The 21,005-nt window shown below is 40.0% G+C and overlaps 1 protein-coding gene across 4 annotated transcripts in view; it reads left to right on the top strand.

Annotated features, from left to right (window-relative positions):
• cadps2 (Ca++-dependent secretion activator 2) overlaps window positions 1-21,005 on the top strand; it is a gene marked incomplete at its 3' end in the record, with an annotated part of 180,354 nt that overhangs the window by 11,192 nt on the left and 148,157 nt on the right. For 3 of the 4 annotated variants that reach the window (XM_083666058.1, XM_083666061.1, XM_083666060.1), the window contains exon 2: window positions 19,559-19,672. In XM_083666058.1, coding sequence (XP_083522184.1) covers window positions 19,559-19,672 — 114 coding nt within the window. Of the gene's footprint in view, window positions 1-11,674; window positions 11,750-19,558; window positions 19,673-21,005 lie in introns of those variants that run through there. The other variant, XM_083666059.1, reaches the window with a different exon arrangement.

Genomic DNA, 21,005 nt, shown 5'->3' with positions numbered 1-21,005 from the left:
ACGTTTGATGCAATTCCTAAATGCAGTACTTTCTGGTAGATGTTTTCTTCAATGCTTTTCCATGTTTGACCAGAAGTCAAAGCTTTTGCTTATCCCTATTTTTTATGATGGAAGAATATTGACTCTTAGCTTTCATTTGACACCCAGTTTGATATGCTCTGATGAATTTAACATTTTGTTCCACGTGGGTCCTTTGACATGTAACTGCCCTTGTGTAAAACCACTATGCTGTAGCTATAGGTTCAAATCAAGTCTAACAGCAAAATAAACTAAATCACCAGGATGCTCATTGAAAACAAGGTCTAAATAGACAGTGCAAAACGATTTTGTGGCTTGAGTAGATTTTTTTTTCAAACGATATGCCTGGATTTTCACACAGGGGTGTGATGAACGGGTATGCTGGCTTATTCAGATGTAATTGTACAATTGATCATGCAAATAACTGTTATTGTCTTCATGTCTATGTTGCTGCCATTATGGTTGAAATGGGTAAGCCATTAATAACTGTAAGGTCAGTTTAGATTCACCATGAGGGTAAAGCTAGGCGAGGATAGTTTCAATGGACCATTTGTGCTTGGGGGCATGGTGCTATGTGCGCCTCAGGACATGACTTGGAGATATTGGCTATCAAAAAAGGTGTTGTAGTCATGAAAACATTACATTTGAACACTTATGTTAAAAACAGACATTTCGGGAAAGTCAGGGAAGGAGGGGGAAATGGGTTTCACAACAGCATAGTTATTTTATTATAAAGTGTCACACCTACCTGTGGACCTCCGTTTCAGATGACTAGTGTTAAATTAACGATTTTCAAGGTAGGTGACTGGTGCTATTTGGGCAAAAAAACTGGCATTCTTCAGTCACTCTACCAACTTCATTATCCATAACATAAAATGAATTAACAACATCGTCTCCCCCGCTCAGCAAGTCCCACACATAGACTTCCCGTTTGTGTGACTGTGTGTGATGGAGGGAGGGAGACCAGCCCCCCAACCTCCGTGCTCTCAGCAGCTGAGGAGAAAATAGCGATGTTTTTTTATTTTTTTTATCTCAATATTCGTGCACATCCGAAATATCGTATTCGGGTCCGGGTACATCCCTACTGGCTATCAAACTGTTTTTCTCCTTCCGCCCCTACCCTTAACTATCTTTTTCCCTCTCATTCTACCTCCTCTCTTTCTCGTAATCCCCCGCTCATTTACAAGTCCCTTTCTTCTCTTGTCCCCTGTTGGTGTAGTAATCTACCATTTGATCTATGCACAGCCCCTGTGGTCAACACTTCAGAAATGGGAGCCCTTGATTTCACACATACCTGCCTCTACTTACTAGCCCAATCTTAATGCCACTTATGTATAATAAGAGTATGGGGGGGGGGCACTGAAACTAATGATATTGTTCAATTGCATTGGCCACTTTGCATCGTCCACAATCACTAAATCAATAAATACTGCTTAGGTTTGACTGGTTATTTGTTTTGACACATAGCGGATTGCTGTGACAGATCCTCCCTGAAACTCCTATCATAACGAGATTGGATCCAGAACAATATAAATGGAATGTATTTTCTGATGATAAATGATTATGAATAGGTTTGAATTGAACCGAAGCGGCACCTAGGATTGGCTAATATGATAAGGAACTTGAACTTCTCTGCCACACTGATGATTGATTCAATTGATTCAGATGGCCTCAGCGAACACTGGAGTTCCAATCTCCCTCTCCTCTCTTCTCACCTTCTAATCTCATCTCTGTTCTTCCTTGTTTATATATTTTTCATCTCCTCCTCCTCTTCTCACCTCTCTTTTCCATTCTTTTCCCCTATTCTCTTTCCTATTTCTCCCTCAGTTGTCATCTCTATCCCTCTCTCATTCTCCTTCTTCGCTCTTCCCCCTTTCCTCTCTCTTCTCACCTCGGTTCCTTTTCTCTCCTCTTGTTTATCTTTTCTCCTATCCTCCTCCTTTTTACCCCTCTTCTTCCTATTCCAGTGTTTTTTAATTCTCCTCTTTCACTCCCTATTTCTCCCTCAATTGTGTATGTCCGCTCACGTCTGTAAATGCTTGGAAACCTACTGTCACCTGTCCAGAAATTCCCATGCACTGTATGAAAAGGTACATTTCTTGGTTGCAATGTTTACGTCCACAACATGGCCTAGAACACCCCTGTGCACCCGGGGCCGATATTTTCCCACCCTTCTTATGCTTGGGAATTTCAATGCTATGCTACTTGTAAACACCTAATCAATAAAACATGTAATAACATTTAATTAATAAATGAAGAATAAATAAAAATGTTTCTTCAATGAAAGCCTATGTTATACAATAATGCATTTTTCTACGTCAACACAAAAAACAAAACCCAACCAGAATGAATTTGTCAACAGACAACTGTTTATTACTCTCCAATCACCAAATACAAACGTTAATGTCCCTCAAATCTCCTAAGACAGTGTTTAAAATGAGTCATTCATGGCAAAACAAACAACACAGGCAACTCAAGCACTCATGAGGGCAATTTCCATGACCAAAAAAAGCCAGTCTTGCGAACTCAAATCATTGCAAAAAAAAACATCAAATCAAAGCAATGTGAACAGCTGTCTATAAAATGTAATTAATGTGTTGTAGCCTACTTTGGAACCTCTGCAGTACACAACTTGGATAATACACTAGTTGGCAGCATACAATCACTATGCACAAATGAATCAAGTCATGACCAATACTGCTGTCAAGTGACGACTAACCCATGTATATTTTATGCAGTAGACTATTGGCAACATCGATTATTGCTGTCCTAGAGCTAGTCCTTGTAGTTTTTTGTTATGTTTAACTTTAGCAGAAATTCCTGTGTCACTCCTGTGGATGGAACTCTGCGCACACAAATCGAACATTCCCACACACAGCCCGCTCACGTCACATTTCATGGGATGTGTACAGGTCTGAATTCTCCCAGAAACCCCCTCTTTCTTCGCACTGGCCTGCTCTGGCTCAGGGGAGTGTTTTATCCATCAGTGGCCGTTAAAAGGAGTCGTCTCTCTGAGATTCTTTTATACACCACTCACTCACCCAAACCCTCTTTCCCTCTACTCACTTATTGCCATATTGTGTATGTGTTTTTTACTTCTTGATACTTGTACTTTTACCATTAAGATATTAAGCGAAAATGTGAACGCTTGTGCATTCCAGGGTTCATGATCTCAGTTTTGAAATGTATTTTTCGACAATAACATCTACCTTGGATAATAGCCTATTGACAAATAATTGACTGCTGGTTCAATCACTTCACACTCCTGAGTCATCCTTAAACAGTGCCAGTCTTAAAGGGGCAATACATGGACTTTTTTAACTGGCCACAGAGAGTCAGAATCTGCGTTCCTACCGCTTTGCCCTTCTAGATACAGTGGGGGAAATAATTATTTGATCCCCTGCTGATTTTGTTAGTTTGCCCGATTACAAAGAAATGAGCGGTCTATAATTTGTATGGTACTTTTATTTTAACAAATAGACACAGAATATCAACAAAAAAAGTCCAGAAAAACATATTATATAAAGTTATAAATTAATTTGCATTTGATCAAAGGAAATAAGTATTTGATCCCCAAGCAAAACATGACTTAGTACTTGGTGGAGAAACCCTTGTTGGCAAGCACAGAAGTCAGACGTTTCTTGTAGTTGGTCACCAGGTTTACACACATCTCAGGAGGGATTTTGGTCCACTCCTCTTTACAGATCCTCTCCAAATCCTGAAGGTTTCAAGGCTTTTGCTTGGCAACTCGAAGCTTCAGCTCCCTCCACAAATTTTCTATAGGATTAAGGTCTGGAGACTAGCTAGGCCACTCCATGACCTTAGTGTGCTTCTTCTTGAGCCACTCCTTTGTTGCCTTGGGCCGTATGTTTTGGGTCATTGTCATGCTGGAAGACCCATCCACGACCCATCCTCAGTGCTCTGGCTGAGGGAAGGAGGTTCTCGTCCAAGATCTTACGGTACATGGCCCCGTCCATTGGCCCCTCAATGCAGTGAAGTCGTCCTGTACCTTTAGCAGAGAAACAACCCCAAAGCATAATGTTTCCACCTCCGTGTTTGACGGTGGGGATGGTGTTCTTGGGATTGTAGCATTCAGCATTTCTCTCCCTCCAAACACGAAGAGTCGAATTTATGCCAAAGAGTTCAATTTTGGTCTCATCTGACCACATCACCTTCTCCCAAGCCTTCTCTGAATCATTTAACTGTTCATTGGCAAACTTCAGATGGGCCTGTACATGTGCCTTCTTGAGCAGGGGGACCTTGCGGGCACTGCAGGATGTCAATCCGTTACGGTGTAGTGTGTTACCAATGGTTTTCTTGGTGACTGTGGTCCCAGCTGCCTTGAGATCATTACCAAGCTCCTCCCGTGTAGTTCTGGGCTGATCCCTCACCCTTCTCATGATCATCCTTACCCCACGAGGCGAGATCTTGCATGGAGCTCCAGGCCGAGGGCGATTGATGGTTATTTTGTATTTCTTCCATTTTCTAATAATTGCACCAACAGTTGTCTCCTTCTCACCAAGCTTCTTGCTGATGGTCTTGTAGCCCATTCCAGCCTTGTGCAGGTCTACAACTCTTACCCTGATGTCCTTTGAATGTTCTTTGGTCTTGCCCATGGTGGTGGAGAGGTTGGAATGGAAGAGATTGATTCTATTGACAGGTGTCTTTTATACCCATAACAAGCAGAGATTAGGAGTACTTTCTTAAAGTGACAGGAGTAATCTGTGTGCCTCATGGGCATATAACCGGTCTGTATGAGCCAGAATTCTTGCTGGTTTGTAGGGGATCAAATACTTATTTCCTTCGATCAAATGCAAATGAATTTATAACTTTATATAATGTGTTTTTTCTGGACTTCTTTGTTGATATTCTGTCCCTATTTGTTAAAATAAAAGTACCATAAAAATTATAGACCGCTCATTTCTTTGTAATCGGGCAAACTAACAAAATCAGCAGGGGATCAAATAATTATTTCCCCCACTGTATATGGACTTAATTGGCTTGGAATGGGTGATGTCTATTGCCTGAGGGTCAGCTTGTAGAATTGGCACGTGATCTTTATAGTCCAACTCCAGTGTGCATAATGTTCTGCTCGCATTGAGAGTTCACACACATCGATTTTAATTTGTTTCCTACTGCCTCGTCCTTTCTGTAGGATCCTGTAATGCATAAGGCTGTTCTTGAGCTCCTTGCACAGGGCTGATTTTAATCTGCTCAACACTTCTGAGGAATCCCTGTGTGTAGTAGAGGAAAGTTGCTGCCATTTCTTAATAATCTTTTGTCCAGCCTTCAGTCCAGGAGATGAGAGGAAGATCTAGGCTGGTATTTGAATCTAAACAATTAGGTAGTTGATTGGAGAATTATGCTAATATCTTGTCTAGTTTAACGTAGTCAGTTGAGGGAACCCTATTTTAGTATTCAGTACTTGATAAGCTTTCAGAAAATCAGAAGGTTGATTACAATAATGCAGATAAAAAAGACTATAAAAACACATTGTAGATAAATTCACAGGTGTACGCTACCAAGGCTGCCACTAGGCGCCATGGGAACCATGGAACGATGAAAGGGTCTTTGTTTATCAGCATTTACGTGATTCAAACACCTTCACAGAGCTACCATTTAGCTCCCCTTGGGTGGATTGGCATTAAATGTTTCACGTATGTGCCTTACAGAGGCACTAGACTTAATAGATTTGTGTTCCAAGTTTCATAATGATAGTGCCAACCGTCTTTGATTTATAGGCATTTACATGATAGACCACACCCAACAGTGTGGCCAATCATAACCATGTTTAAGATATTGGCTAAGACTGTACCCCAGGGCATGTGTACCAAAGTTCATGACATCAAGATATATCAAAATATGGGGAGCTTAGTGGCATAGCATACTAATGCGCTTAACATGTCTTCGCAAGGTTCCTGGTTTGATTCTGACCCTTGACCTATCTTGCATGTCATCCCTCCTCTCTCTCCCATCCTTCCTGTCAATCTCTACTGTCTCTATCCCAATAAAGCAGAAATGCATATTTAAAAAAAAAAAAAAAAAAGATATATAAAATATGGCATTTACTGCACTCCCTTTTGGTTGATTTGCATATGACTTTAAGGGTATGACCCTGAGAGCTTAATGGACCTACAGTGCCTTCGGAAAGTATTCAGACCCCTTCACTTTTTCCACCTTTTGTTGTGTTATAGACCCAATCTAAAAAAAATATATTAAAAACAAAGATATTAATTCCAAAATTACATGAACTATTATCCTTGCATTAAGATGAACTCAATTCAACTTCTTGAGTGATTTATTGATGACATTTTTGCATTTTAGCTAATTTTAGGGGTGTCATAGCAAAGGGTCTGAATACTTATGTACATGAGGTATTTCTGTATTTTAATACATTTACTGACATTTCTAAAAACCTGTTTTCGCTTTGTCATTCTGGGGTATTGTGTGTGGATTGATGGCAAATTATTTTAATTTAATCCATTTTAAATTGAGTCTATAACACAACAAAATGTGGAAAAAGTGATGGGGTCTGAATACTTTCTGAAGGCACTGTATGTACCACGTTTCATCATGACAGGGTAATTGTCTTATACTTATAGTTAATAGGTTGATTTCAATGAACTTAGTTCAATGAACTTAGCAATATTACATTTGGCGGTAGTGGTCACCACTTTCCATCATACTGCCATGTTTCAAGTCTCTAGCATGAAGCAGGTCACAGGAAATTGACCCCCCCCCTCCCCCACCGCTTCCCCCACCGCTTCCTATTTTCACTTACTGTGCTTGCCCTATAACTTCCTGGCTCTTAAAGGTGTACACACACATATGGCACATCATTGTTTTGAACCCCCAAGCTTATAAAGGTTATTTGCATGACAATTAATTATTACCCGAAATGACATGATCGTCACAGCCCTAATCACAACACACCCATTAATCTGTCACTCACTTATGGTTCATGTGGAGGTTCAGACGCCATAACACAGGAACTCAACAGATTTGGATCCTTAACGCCAAACAATGTCAGGAAATGGCTGGGAAAGCATGGCAAGCAAGATGAAGTTTCCTTCCCCTTGATACACTTTGACATATTCTTTTGAATGTCTCTGTGTAATTTGACTTTACCTCCAACAATGAAACACTTCAGACCATTCATATCAACTGTATAATCAACTTTGTCACAAGCAAGTTCTGCACTGTTTTACTTAATAATATCATTTGGATGACAGATGACTTAAGACTTTACAATGAAATATTGGCTGGAATGTCACAGAACTGAAACAGTTAAGGTTTTACCATGTCGTGTTTTGCCAGTTATCTTACAGGAATGGCATTTTGCTGCATGACCATACATGGAATATGTGTGTCTGCGAAATTGCATAATATTAACTCATAGCAATATAATGTTTCTCAGTTGATTCCACGCATTTCAGCAGTAGGCTATACGTACACAGTGCGCTCACAAAGCAAAGAGCGCAGTTCGGGTGAATTTTCCGCTTTAGCACCGCAAGTTCATGTTGAATGTATTTCACATGATTGAAATGTGAGCTTTCATGAATCAATCAAACATGTTTACATGCCATGTCAATGACGACAATAAAACAAATGATATTTTCACTGTTTTACTGCCCGTATCCAACGAGTCATCTGTAGTTGTCTACTGTCTGTTTTTGACTGTTCTTTTTCGCCCTTGTCCGTCATGTCATATACATCATAGTTGGCTACAATTGAAGTACTTTCATATAGGTGTCATATCATTGCTGTAGGTTGGACAGTTGATTTTACTGTAGTCAAAATGTTGCATATTTTAGAGAATGTTTTAGGGAATCAATTCCATTTTACTTTATGAAAGTAATAAAATGGTTGTGTTCATTTATGCAGGGATGGAGAAAATACATTTTGCAAACTGGTGCTGCCTAAAATGTTGTGAGGGGGGTGAAGGGGCGGCTGTGCTTCCCCATGTACCCAGAGAAAATGTTGCGTATCACCTTTTAAACAAGCATTTCTGGTGAATTTTGATGGGAGAATCAAAACCACATAGTGTTTAATGCAAGTGAAAAGTATGACATGATTGGGTAAGTGACACAAGGCCTACAGCTGATTTACCCGAGTGCACCCGTCTGGACCCAATAAACAGCTCTGATCATGAGAGCGTTGCATATATTTGTCAGTATATCAATCCCAATTTATCCACACCTGCACTACAATCTAGCACAAGCCTATGTCAACACGCACCACTGCACAAAGTGATCGCATATAGGCTTTAGGAGTAGCCTAACCAGTGTGACAACTGCATTGTAACATGGCAACATACGTAGGCTAACATTAGACACAGAACCCTGACTAACATCTCTGCTGCGATAAGTGGGTCGTGATGGGCAGTGAATTACAATATAGTGGGGGAAGGTGTGGAGTGAGGAAAGTTTGTCAGCAAACGTTGTCTGACAGTCATCTTCTGCTGTCCTATATAGGTTGTCATCATTAAGCGTCACAATAGGCTCTGCCGAATCCATGCACACTTTATCGCTATCAGTAAATTAATATGCAATTTCACAGACACACTGCTACATAAAATCCATGTCCATGTAAAATGGTACATTGCTTTATTAAAGCCGACTTGCGCTTATTCATGTCAGATTGCACTAAAACATTTCCCCCGCTTCTCTGCACTGAGAGAATGTGTGATGACGGTATGAGAGTAGATAGGAGTTCGTCCCATTGCTTCGTCCTTGTTAAAATAACCTGATATTTAAACCATTTCCACTCTTCATCTCTGTAATTCACTATAACTCTATTTGGCCAGAGATGTGTTTTGCTCGGATATCTGTTGTAATGACACAGGTTTGTTTGTTACAGTTGTCATAGTAGGTTGAAATGTAGATTTTTCGTTAAAATATGGAACACAACAAATATGCACACGTTTTTTAAAATCATAAAGCCATTGCCAACCTCTGCCACATCTGACCATTGTTAACAAATGGGTGGGGGTCAGACTGTGCGAAAACATTTCCCCCTGTTTCTCTGCGTTGTGAGATAATGTGTGATGATGGTATGAGAGATGATGTTGGTCCCATTGCTTGGTCCTCGTTAAAATAACCTGATATTTAAGCCATTTCCACTTTTAATCTCTGAGCTGCTATAATAAACTTGATTTTGCCAATCTATTTGAACTATTCTCTTTTCAAACATTCTTCACATCTCTTGTCACCACCTTCTGGTGGCTTTCGGCAGCACTTCACACCTTGCGTCTGCAGCAGCAGCGGCATTGAGGTAGACCACCGCTGCGATGTCAGTGTGCACATATTAACCACTGGCCCACTGTACATGTGCATTGTTTGGCACTATAGCACAAGAGCAGAGAATCTTTATTCCAGAAATGCACTATTCACTAAATCATTGAGCATTTTAACTACTTCTATTGATATTAATAACATTTTGTTTCTAAATGCTACCATTATCCTACTCCTCAATGAACATTACTCGATTGAAAGCTCTGTGATTGGTTTGTAGTCATTTCTCAGTTGTAATTTCTGAATGGTGAAACCAATATGTACACAGATACCATCACATAAAAGCTTATAAACTATACTTTAACCTCATAGTAATTGTTTGATTTCAATTCCAAACTTTTGGAGTGTAGAGCCAAAAGAAGAAAAAAATACTTCACTGTCCCATTTCTTACGCAGGGCACTATATTTTAAAGAGCTGAGTGGAGGAGAGGAGAGGAGTGGCTAGGAGTAGTGCTGAGAATTGGAACATCATGTCTACACCAGCACTGATGACTACAAACCAATCACAGAGCTTTCAATCGAGTAATGTTCATTGAGGAGTGAGACAACTAGCATTTAGGAGACGAGTGGTAGTGGAAAGTGGTATTGAAAAGCAATAATTACGTTTTGGGAAGCACCCAGAGATGCGAAGACATTCCAGTTGTAATTGTACTTTACAAGAAGTCACACAGAAGCGACATTGAGATGACAATGAAGAATGATCCCCATTCTTAATGCTGCTGAAGAAGGGAAAACAAGGAGAGCACACTTAGCTAAGTCTTAAAGCCATGGCTGCTGTATCGAGCGTCACTCTCTGAGGGGCTTTGCCCTTGAGGCTCTTTCAGAAAGCTCCTCCACATGAGAAAGGCAGTCAGACCCCTAGGCTTCACGCCCCAACAGACAGGATACACAAACTGTAATCTCTCTGATCTACAGTTCACTCAATTGCAGTGTGTGCATGTGCATGCGTATGTGTATGTGTGTTTGCCAGTGTGTGTGTCAGTGTGTCTGTGTGCGTTTGTGGTCCTACTTTGCTTCTAAACCTTTCGATGAATCAAGTGAACAGTATTAAGTGCGTTGGCTTACAACTGAAATACGTAATTTTTATTCAAAATGTATTTTGAAAAAGGAAGTTGATGCTGATACGGGAGCGTGTACGAATTACCATAGGCTCCTCAATACAATACAAAATACAATACAAAAAGTCCCGCAATACTTCATGTTTAGCCGTCGACCGACCACTTTGAGATGATTACAGTTTATGGCAGGTAAACTTCACGCAGCCGTACCACCGGAACTCATAAACTGTGAATTATTCTACTAGGCACACAGTAGGTTGCTAATACTGAGTTGCTAATACAGCTCTTGCTAGCGATTGTAACTGCCCTATGTCTCCAAAGATGACGAGGTGCTTCACATTTTGGTTACTTTCTGTGGCTTAAAGGCAAGCTAAGTTGTAGGCTGTAGCAGTAGTTTGCTATAGCCAACTTTAGACTGCTATCATCCTCTGTACAATTACCGTTTTGTCATCAATGATCGAACACGATTTTACCAGAGAGTTATTTTACCCTTTTGAAAGTGCTGTCCCTACAGAGAGGTATATTATGAATTGTCATTAAAAAACATACTTTAGCCTATGGTAATTCCAATACAAATTTGTATCTGTAGCCACAGCCTTTAGAAAATGCCTTCAATTGTGTATTTGCATCAAACATATCATCTGTTTTCTGAGAACGGCAAGTACCTTTAGTGATGGCACAGATTATTTTCATCTGGGGCTGCTGAAGGCAGACTTTGTCAGTCCTAGCCATGGTTTATTTGCAGAGTGGTTGGGAGGTGTATTTTACTACAAGGTATGTGCTTTGTGAAGGCTACAGGTGTCCTTCTCTTGTTCTCCCTCCCTTCTGTCTCTCTTTCTCCCTCTTTTTAGCCATTCTTTTGCTCCCTGGAATGGGCTTTTAAATTTATGACATTTAGCAGGGACACAATTGAAGCTTCTCTGTCATATAAGTCCTATATAATGGTGCCATAACAGTGATATAACATAACATGTTATATGCCAGCAATTATTGTGAAGTCAGGTCATCTTACACTATCATAAAAACTGTTATTGAGCTAAGCTTATTCACTAAACTCTTGTAAAGAGTTGGCACAAATGGGCTGGCTCATGTTTTCTGTTTATATGTTGTGTTTGTGTCTGTATGTCTCTCCATTTTGTGAGTGTTTTTTCACTGTGTATATATGTGTGTTCCTGTGTTCGTGTAATTGTTCATTCGTTCGTTCTTTTCCTCCATATTGAGAAAAGATGTGTCACTCCCTGTAAGCAGTGGTTGGAGCTCTGGTCCAGAGAAGCTGACACTTACCAGGCGGTGATGTTGCCATGACAATCCTGAGAGATGTCATGCTCTGAGTGTGGCACAGTCAACACACTGTCACCAAGAGTGAAGAAGAATAGAGAGGTGTGTGTGCGCATGCGTGTGTGCGTCTGCCCACTCACACATGTTTGCAAGTGTGTAATTCTCCCCCTTATAATTTAACACTATCACCCTATTTCAATAGCTCTCTCAGACAACACGCAATTACTCAATTTAAAAAGTCCCCAAGCCCAGCCGCGTTGGTCCGCCCACCCTAGGCATGGAGGAGAGGGTACAGTGCATACCGGCATCTGGGAAATAACAGAACACCCTGCCTACTTATCGCACCCTCAGAGGTGTCAGTGCGTACACAGACACACAATCACACACACACACACACAAATGTGTGTATGTCTGAGGGTGGTAGTCTGTCCTGCCAGACAGAAGCAGGTTTAAACTATGGTGTCAGAGCAGTTCCTCACCATACTGTACATTAACACATCAGCTCTTCATCCTCATTCTTTACATAGACTGATCTAAATCTGAACTACAACTGTATCTATCTACATCTACGATTCTACCTCCAGACATCTTGAGATCTGATTGCAACATCCAATCTTCTCCAGGTTAAGATTCGAAGGTCAATGTTTCTTTCCTCTTCCCTCTATCCCTATCATCATCTTCACTCTCTATCTTCCTCACAAATTTCAATACATATTGCTTCCTTAGCATCTCTTGGTAACATGGTACTCTGGTGGTATAGGCTGAAAAAGAAAGATCGATAGATATTGTAGATATATGTTTGGTATATGTGTACATATTGGTTTTACTACATATTGGTTTTAGAAATGACAACACTTTTTATACATAGTCCCGTTTTTTCAGGGCACCAGAAGTAATAGGACAGATTGATATAATGTCCAAGTTAAGCACTCATGTTTAGAATTTGGTCAACAATCCTTTGCATACAATAACTGCCTGAAGTCTGCAACCAATTGACCCCACCAGACGCTGGGTATCTGTGCTGCAGCCATCTTCAGTTGTTGTTTGTTCTGAGGTATTTTTGCCTATGTTTTGGGTCATTGTCTTACTGTATTATGAAGCGCCATCCAATGAATTTGGAGGGATTTGCTTGAACTTGAGTAGACAAGATGTTTCTGTACACTTAGTTAGCCGGTTAGAGTTAGGTGGTATGCTGTAAATCTTGAACATATCCTTTTTTCTCAAAACTTTCCACTTGCAATCACTCTGGTACTGTACATCTGTCCATAAGACATGTTTCTAGACCTTTTTTAGCAACCTGTAACCTGACCATCCTTTTTGAGGATAACTGACCTTGGAATGAAGCCTCAGTAGTTCTGCGGTTGGTAGTCTCTGACACATTCATGCCTACCTCCTGGAGAGTGTTCCTGATCTGTGGGACAGTTGTTTTGAGCTTTCTCTTTTTTTTTCTTTTTAATAATGTTCCAAACTGTTGATTTTGGCAAGCCTAAAGTTTTGGCTATGTTTCTGATTTTTTTCTGATTGTTCAACCTAATTATGGCTTCCTTGACTTTCATTGACGTCTCTTTGGTCTTCATGTTGAGAGAGACGAATTGCAGACTCCAAAGGCAAATCCAAAGCCAACAATCAATACTAGACATTGACAGCTTTCTTTTTTGCCTGCACAAATGATGTCACGGAACACACCTGACTTACCAGAAACACCTGTCAAGCCAATTTTTCAATACTACTGGTTCCCTGAAATAGGGGGTCTATGTATAAAAAGGGTTGTAGTTTCTAAATGGTGAAACCTATCTGAAAAAAAATACATTGAATTAAAGCTGAGAATTTCTCATTTAACCTGTTAGATAAAACTATTAAGCCTATTAAGTTAAATTGTTTTATTTCAAATCCAAACTGTTGGAGTATAGAGCTAAAAGAAGACAAACTGCTTCTTCTTTCCAATACTTGGAGGGGACTGTAGATGGTGCATAGAGGAGGATGAACGTGGAGAGAATTGTATTTTAGAATTGTGCACTTAAGAGAGTGAGAATGTGAGCGATACAGAGCTGTGGGAGATTGAGAAAAAAAGAGAGGGATACCAGAAATACAGAGGTAAAACAGAAACGTGTCTGTGAAAGAGAATGAGGCAGAGAGAAAAAAGACAGACAGGGAAAGTGCACGAAAGAAAGAGAGAGGAACGCACTGCACTGAGCTCCACTGTGGCAATGGCTTGTGGCGTCTTCTGATGATGTCACGAGTGAGCGCTCTATTGCCTCTCCTAATGGCTCTCTGAAGGAGTAGGCAGCTGTGGACTACAGCACACAACAGCCTACGCCATGTCACCAATGGAAAGAACACCTTAAAGTCAGCTAATGCCAAAAAAGGTGTCATAAGTTTGAGTCCTGTCTTCAGATGGGCAGGCACAACTCATAGTCACAGTATAATGCACATCTTCCATGAACGTGAATGCAGAATGATGGCAGAGATGACTTGTCCTACTATGTAAATGTATGATTAAAGCCATGTACAGTACGCATCTGGTCAGCATTCGCCTGATACTAGCGATCACTATCATTGTGATCATAATTATCACTATTATTTTTCACTGGCAATCAACTATTGGTTAACCTTCATTGTAATGCAACCTCAGTCATTAGCATTCGTAGCAATTAACAGCAGTGTGCAAAGAGGAAGATGTCAGATATTTTCTCATGCATCTGCCTGCAGTTGCTGCCTGTATCACTCAAGCATGCAGATAGGGAGCTCTGCTAAGCCTGTACATCACCACAAGCCGACTGCCTCGGGTGACACGGGGGAAAGGTGTGTATAGCTGGTGAAACATGGTTTTGGCAGCCATGTCATTTTCTGTCTGTCAACCATGGAAAAGCAGTTTGATATAAGTGCCTTAATACCCAGGCACTCTGGAGATTACCCTTGCTGTGTGTGTGTTTTTCATCTGTGTGTTATATTATATTGTTGTATCTGGGGAGTGATAAATGCTTGTCAATGTCCCCATGGCAGCATAGCACAAAGAATATCCTCCTTTAATATGAATCGAAATGGACCCACCAGCATGCTGCATTTGTCTCACACACACACACACACACACACACACACACACACACACACACACACAAAGACACATACAAAGACACATACAAAGATGAACACATACTGTATCTTTCTAGTTGTATCTATTGATCTGCTGTCCCGAGGGCATTGCTGGTGTCCAAACAAGCTATTAACTGTCCTGCATGATCTAAGCACTGTGATTAGAGTAATTCAGCACAAAAACGCACACATGCACGCACGCACACACACACACACACACACACACACAGTACAGTGCAAAAACACTCACAAAATGGAAGGACATACACACGTGTGCACCCAAGCTCACCCTCACACAGACTCTTGGACATCCAGAACCACACTCACACTTCCACATAAAGTTAAAAACAAGCATAAGACACACATCCACACACACACCGGTCCCATCCCACCTGCCACTCTCTCTGCATACTACACTCACACTCCGGTTCGATCAGAGATGGCATTAAGCTCAATCGCTGTACACTAGAACATGCACTCCTGTCTCCTAACATTGACTCACCTTAACACTGTTAAACACTCTAGTCGTGATTTAACGCGCAATTCTGTAAACAAGCATTACCAATGCATTTGTGGTGGCCACTCCAGCCTATAGAAGTGCCATGATGCCCACATACAAGCATTCAACATGAACTACACATTCTTTATTGATAGTGTGAAGTGCAATCGTTTCTGCCAAACCTTTGTTTGCCTGACTCTTTTTGTGCAGTAAGAACCAACATAAAACTGGTTCATTCATCTTACCAAGGACTTCTTGCTGCATTATTGCACAGAGGATACAAAGGATACAATTTAGCCTCTGGACTGAGCATTGGATAAAAATATGTCTGCTGTACAGGGTAGAAAACACTTTGACTAACTGGTCAGGCCGAGCCACTGTTTTTCTGAATGGGATTTTGATGGGATGGATATGGTGATGGTCTTCTGCCAGCCAATTTCACTCCCGATTCGCTACAGTTATACCAGGGTCATTTGGCAATATTTGAAACTTGCCTACTGCCACTTCTATAGGATCCAAGTCAGGTTTCTGTCCAACTCTTAAAAGTCTGGAATGCATTTTCGTCCAAATGAGGGCATAAAACTACCACTGGGTTCTGCCTTTAAATTGAGAACCCCAGCCTAATGTCTACAACTCTTTGTAGTTTAGACCCTCTATCTACAGTAGTTGGTCCATCTCTTCACCGTCAAGACCTTTCAAGGTGATGTATCAATAATGTTTTTCACTGACAAATGTGTCCCACTAGGACATAAAAGGTGGACTGATGCCATTATGAAAACTGTCTGTCAAGTTTCAGACAATTTTTTTCTCTTTCTCTTTGCTGCTTTGTCCAGGGATTATGGATGTATCCCTAGGTGTTATAAGGAGCTTGGTAGGATCTACCTGCTCTGGCAGACCCTGTATTCCCAATGGAGAAACACTGGTTGGTTGAAGTGCCACTTTAGACGATGGCTGGACACTGCTTTAGGGCATTGTCACTGAATGTTAGACTCACATTGCAGTGCCTCAGACTTTTTAAAAGGCCACAGATGGCTTTTAATTTCTCATCATGGAACACGATGTGTTCAGGTTTACCAACCATTTGAACAGGTGCAAAGACCTGCATTTAGCATAACTCTGTTTTTTGAGTGTCTGCGCCCTTTTAACCTGGATTTCCAGGCTTCTCCTTGTGTTGCTCAAAAGCTTGACTGTTCTGTCAAGCTGATATGACTAGAAAAAGGATCAAGAGACGTTTCACTTGGTTTGTGAACATTCATTCCCCTCTGACAAAACAAGGGCAAATGTTGCACTAGAGACGCTCAGTAAATCTGGCCCTCAAAGTCTGAGGCTGGGTGTACTCAAGTCCACACCTCAAGGGCTTCAGTGTTTTGATGTTTATGTCCTGAAAGTTTTATCAGAAATTGATTAACACCAAGGAGACCAGGTGTTCTCTGTCCTCAGCTAATCAATGACTGGAATGATAAGGACTGGTACTGAGGACAGTGAAAACATAGCCACTACCTTCTTCAAAGGACAAATTGTGTCTCTTATTCCTCAATTAGTGCACCACTCTTGGTCAGATCGACATATAGAGACATGGGGCTCTGGCGAGACAGGACTAGGGATGCACCAATTGATCAGCCAGGAATCGGTATAAGGTACTAAAATCTCAGATTATTTAGACCGATTATGCCTTCTTACCTGGTATGTTAATTTGATTAGGAATATTTTCTTAATTTGTCATAATAATAAAGTGTTATGGTAATTGTAATATTTGTATCTGGATAGAAGACAAACTGGACTCAGTATTGAACTTAATATACAAGGTTCTTTATTACCCATGCGTCTCCTTCTTTCTTCTACTGCAAACAAAAAGTGCTTCCTTATTTCCTCCACTATGTCCTCCCCATAATTCCCTGGGTGTGTTTACACACGTACATGATACATAAAGGTCCCATTTGTAAAGGGTTGAGAAATGTTTTATATTTAGTTAATAAATCACTTGCAACCAGTTTAATTTTCAATTATTAACAGTTAGAACTCATTAGTTTACATTGTTCAATATTCACTTGGTGCTTGCCAAATATGGAGCTGGCAATCAGGAGCCAGTTATTGATGCTTTATAATTACACTTATAAATGCTTTGAAAACTAACCCTGATGTGAAATCATGCAACATAATTTACAGTGGTTGCACAGTTGGGAAAGTTATTTCCTGAATTGTGGGGATAATTCGGCTGGCACCAAACCGATTCAACACATCTTTAAATACAGTACAATGTGATGATCTCCCAAAGTACAGTAAAGCTGTCACCATGTTTTTTGCCCCATGGCCCATACTTGAAATCCTGATGTCCTCGTCAACACATTCCTCATTTAAACATGTCCACCATGCAGCTTTCCAGATTTGTATTTGTTGATCTATCTATCCACTACTTACCCCTTGTCTGTGTTCTGTGTGGTGCTCTGAGCTGGGGTAGAACACATTGATAATTAAGTCACACAAGTACTCTTCTATCCTCTGTACTTATGGAGAATACCACTGACGATTTATTAATGAGTTACCAACATGTATAACTGATGAAATGTCACACCGTTGGCCATTTATTAATGAGCTACCAACATCAATATTATCAATATTTGTAACTGATAAAATGTGACCTTGATGTAAAGTGTAACACCATTTCACCATTTATTTATGCATTACTAACATTTAATAAAAACAAATTAACATCTAAAACCAGGCACTCCAAATAAAGTAACTTTTAATAAGCAATTATGAACAGTAATTAATGTTTATAGGGGATAAGTAATGTAATCCAACATTGCAAATGTTAGTCATGAACTAATTATTCGCATCAATTGTCTATAATGACAGAGATGGCATTCACTTTTAACAAAACATAATCGAATAACAAACTACATCAAGGCTACCAACCAGCTGCGGAAAAAAAAAAAAAAAAAAGTTTGAAAGGTGCGTTTCACATTGGCATCAAACTTACAGGCTTGCTACAGGTGATACTGACTAACTAGCTACTACCTAGCCTGATTTTAGCTAGCTTATGAGCAACACCGCAGTGGCCCTAGACAGTATATAGCTATCGTGTCCCTCTAGCTAACTATGTACTATCTGTGTTTAAAGTACAAGTTGTTTCAAGCTTACGACAAAGCCACACTGGTAGCTCTACGTTTATGACAGTCAGTGTCAAAATGAGCATAAAGCTAGCTAGCTAGCTTGTGTAACTAGTTAGCATCAGCTTTTGAAGTAAGTTTCTAGCACTGAGATTTACGTCTTTCTTTTTTTTTTTTTGAGGCAGCAGCTGAAAACACGGTAAATAGACTGGGAGAAAAACTGCTCGACATATGGGTGTCTCTTCTTTGGAGGCTGGGTGTATGGAGATGGATTACTGCCAATAAGTACAACTCACAAATGTGTGCTGTGTAAATTATTATTAATTTTTTTACTATCCACAACCTTGATTTGTATTTGTAAACCATTATCTTAAGAAATGCAAAATGTGTAAATTTGGCTAAAGATTTGTGAATAAATGCTCATTTGCAAACAAACTAATATATAATGAAGGGAGAAACATAAATTCTGCCCCCTTCTTGAGATCCCTTCCCCCAATGGGCCAAATGACTGTGATCTCTCTGTGATGTTTACAAGCCCCTGGAATGTGTTGATGCTGAGGTGTCATATTAATTTAATTAATTAATCTTTAAATACTATGATTTGGAAGTCAGGTATAAAACAGAATGTTGAGGAACAGATTCTCTCTCTTTGTTCTCTGGTCAGAGGTCAAGGCTGTTGATCTTTGAGTACTGTATAAGCGACCATGCTCTCTCTCTCTCTCCCCCTCACTCTCTGTCTATCATTTTCCATGAGGGTAGAAAGTAACATTTCTCTGATGTATTTGCCTTGTCATAATTGTATAGGTTACAGTATTATTAATGCCTCATTTGATTTCTCACTTGACCCTTCTTGCTCTAATCAACACAAACTAAAACATTATTTGTTTGTTATTTATGTTAATTTAATTACATTGAGTCAGATTATTAATATTACAATATAATATTACAATACATAGCCACATTTCCTTGCCATCACTTAGTATTGTAACTGCCAACTATAAGGTCCTACAATAATAAATAAATCCACAGGTATAAATAAGAGCATTGCCTTGTGTAGGTATGCAATAATTTAAATAGAACACTTAATTTGTGCATCAATTCCATCTGTGGATTTGTTTTAATTTGTTTACAGAATTTTGTCACTAACACTTCTCCTCCCTCTCTATCTCTCTCCCTCTCTCTCCACCTCCCCCTCTCTGTGTCTCTCAGCTGAATAAGCAGCAGCTGCAGGCAGCGAAGGAGCGCTTCCAGGCCTTTCTCAATGGGGACACACAGATTGTGGCAGACGAGGCCTTCTGCAACGCTGTGCACAGCTACCATGAGGTAAAGACTTACAGTAGGCCGGTGTTTAATACGACCACACCGACATCGCAGCGGGCCTCGATGCTATACCTCATTGCTGCTGCTGCAGCAGACACACAGTGTGAAGTGCTGCCGAAAGCCACCACAAGGTGGTGACAAGAGTTGTGAAGAATGTTTGAAGAGAGGTGAAAATGGTTTGCCTTATCAGATAGATTGGCCAAATTAAATTTATTATAGCAGCTCATGAAATGCAGAGATGAAGAGTGGAAATGGTTTAATTATCAGATTATTTTAACGAGGACCAACGCCTATCTACTCTCATACCATCATCACGCATTCTCTCACAGCACAGAAATATTGATTACAGAATGAAGTTAGGAATGTTCATGCAGAACAGGAGTAAGGATGTTGAGTTTCAGTGAGATTGAGACTGGATAGAAAAGTAGCCTACAGTTGTTATCATTAAAATCGTCATAATAGGGTGCAAACGTCCACATTTTCAACAAGGGCAGCCGTCTCTCGTTCACACAATGTAATAATAATAATGATAATAATCATACATTTATTTTATATAGTGTTTTTTGAGGGATCAAAAAGAATGTGCTGGATAAATTGTCACGCTTTTGTTTGTTAATGGGAAACGATTTGAGCTTGTTGTAAGCGGAGTTCAACCATGCACACACACACACACACACACACACACACACACACACACACACTGCTGAATCAAAATGTGTAGCCTACAGATCATGAATGTCACACATGTCAACATCTGTCCTAAGCTACAGCAATTATAGGACACCTACAGTGCTGCTTGAAAGTATGTGAACCTTTGTGCAATTCTAGATTTTTTTTTGTTTTTACCATGAAATCTTTATTTAATCAGAACCAGTCTTTTTTATCTGACATAAAAGGTTTATATTTACCAATTCCATATGTTGGTTTAGAGGAAATCATGCGCGTAGTAGAAAAACTAAATTATAAAGAAATTAGTGCAGGTGCAAAAATAGGTGAACCCCAAGTTGCATTGGTTAAATCAAGTAGGTAACTAGAATCAGGTGGGTAAATAATTGGGTACCAAATGAACCAATCAAAGGAAAGATCTTTGGGCGGGACTCTGATAAATAGAGATAAGAAACCTGATAAATAGAGAGAAGAAACCTGACCTAATGTTGCACGCGGTCATACCCTCAAATTCTATTCAAATGTATTTGAACAGAGTGGGGAGGCCTACCACTCTGTATTTAATAAGTGTTAATGTTTGGAATGTCTCCCATGGCTGTAGCCACTGATTCTATTAAAAAGTATTCAATATATTATGTGTTAATATTTGGAATGTCACAAGCGGCCCTAC

Source organism: Argentina silus, assembly GCF_951799395.1.
Source record: "Argentina silus genome assembly, chromosome: 3".
Lineage (NCBI taxonomy): Eukaryota > Metazoa > Chordata > Actinopteri > Argentiniformes > Argentinidae > Argentina > Argentina silus.
This window is presented reverse-complemented; position numbering and strand designations above follow the sequence as displayed.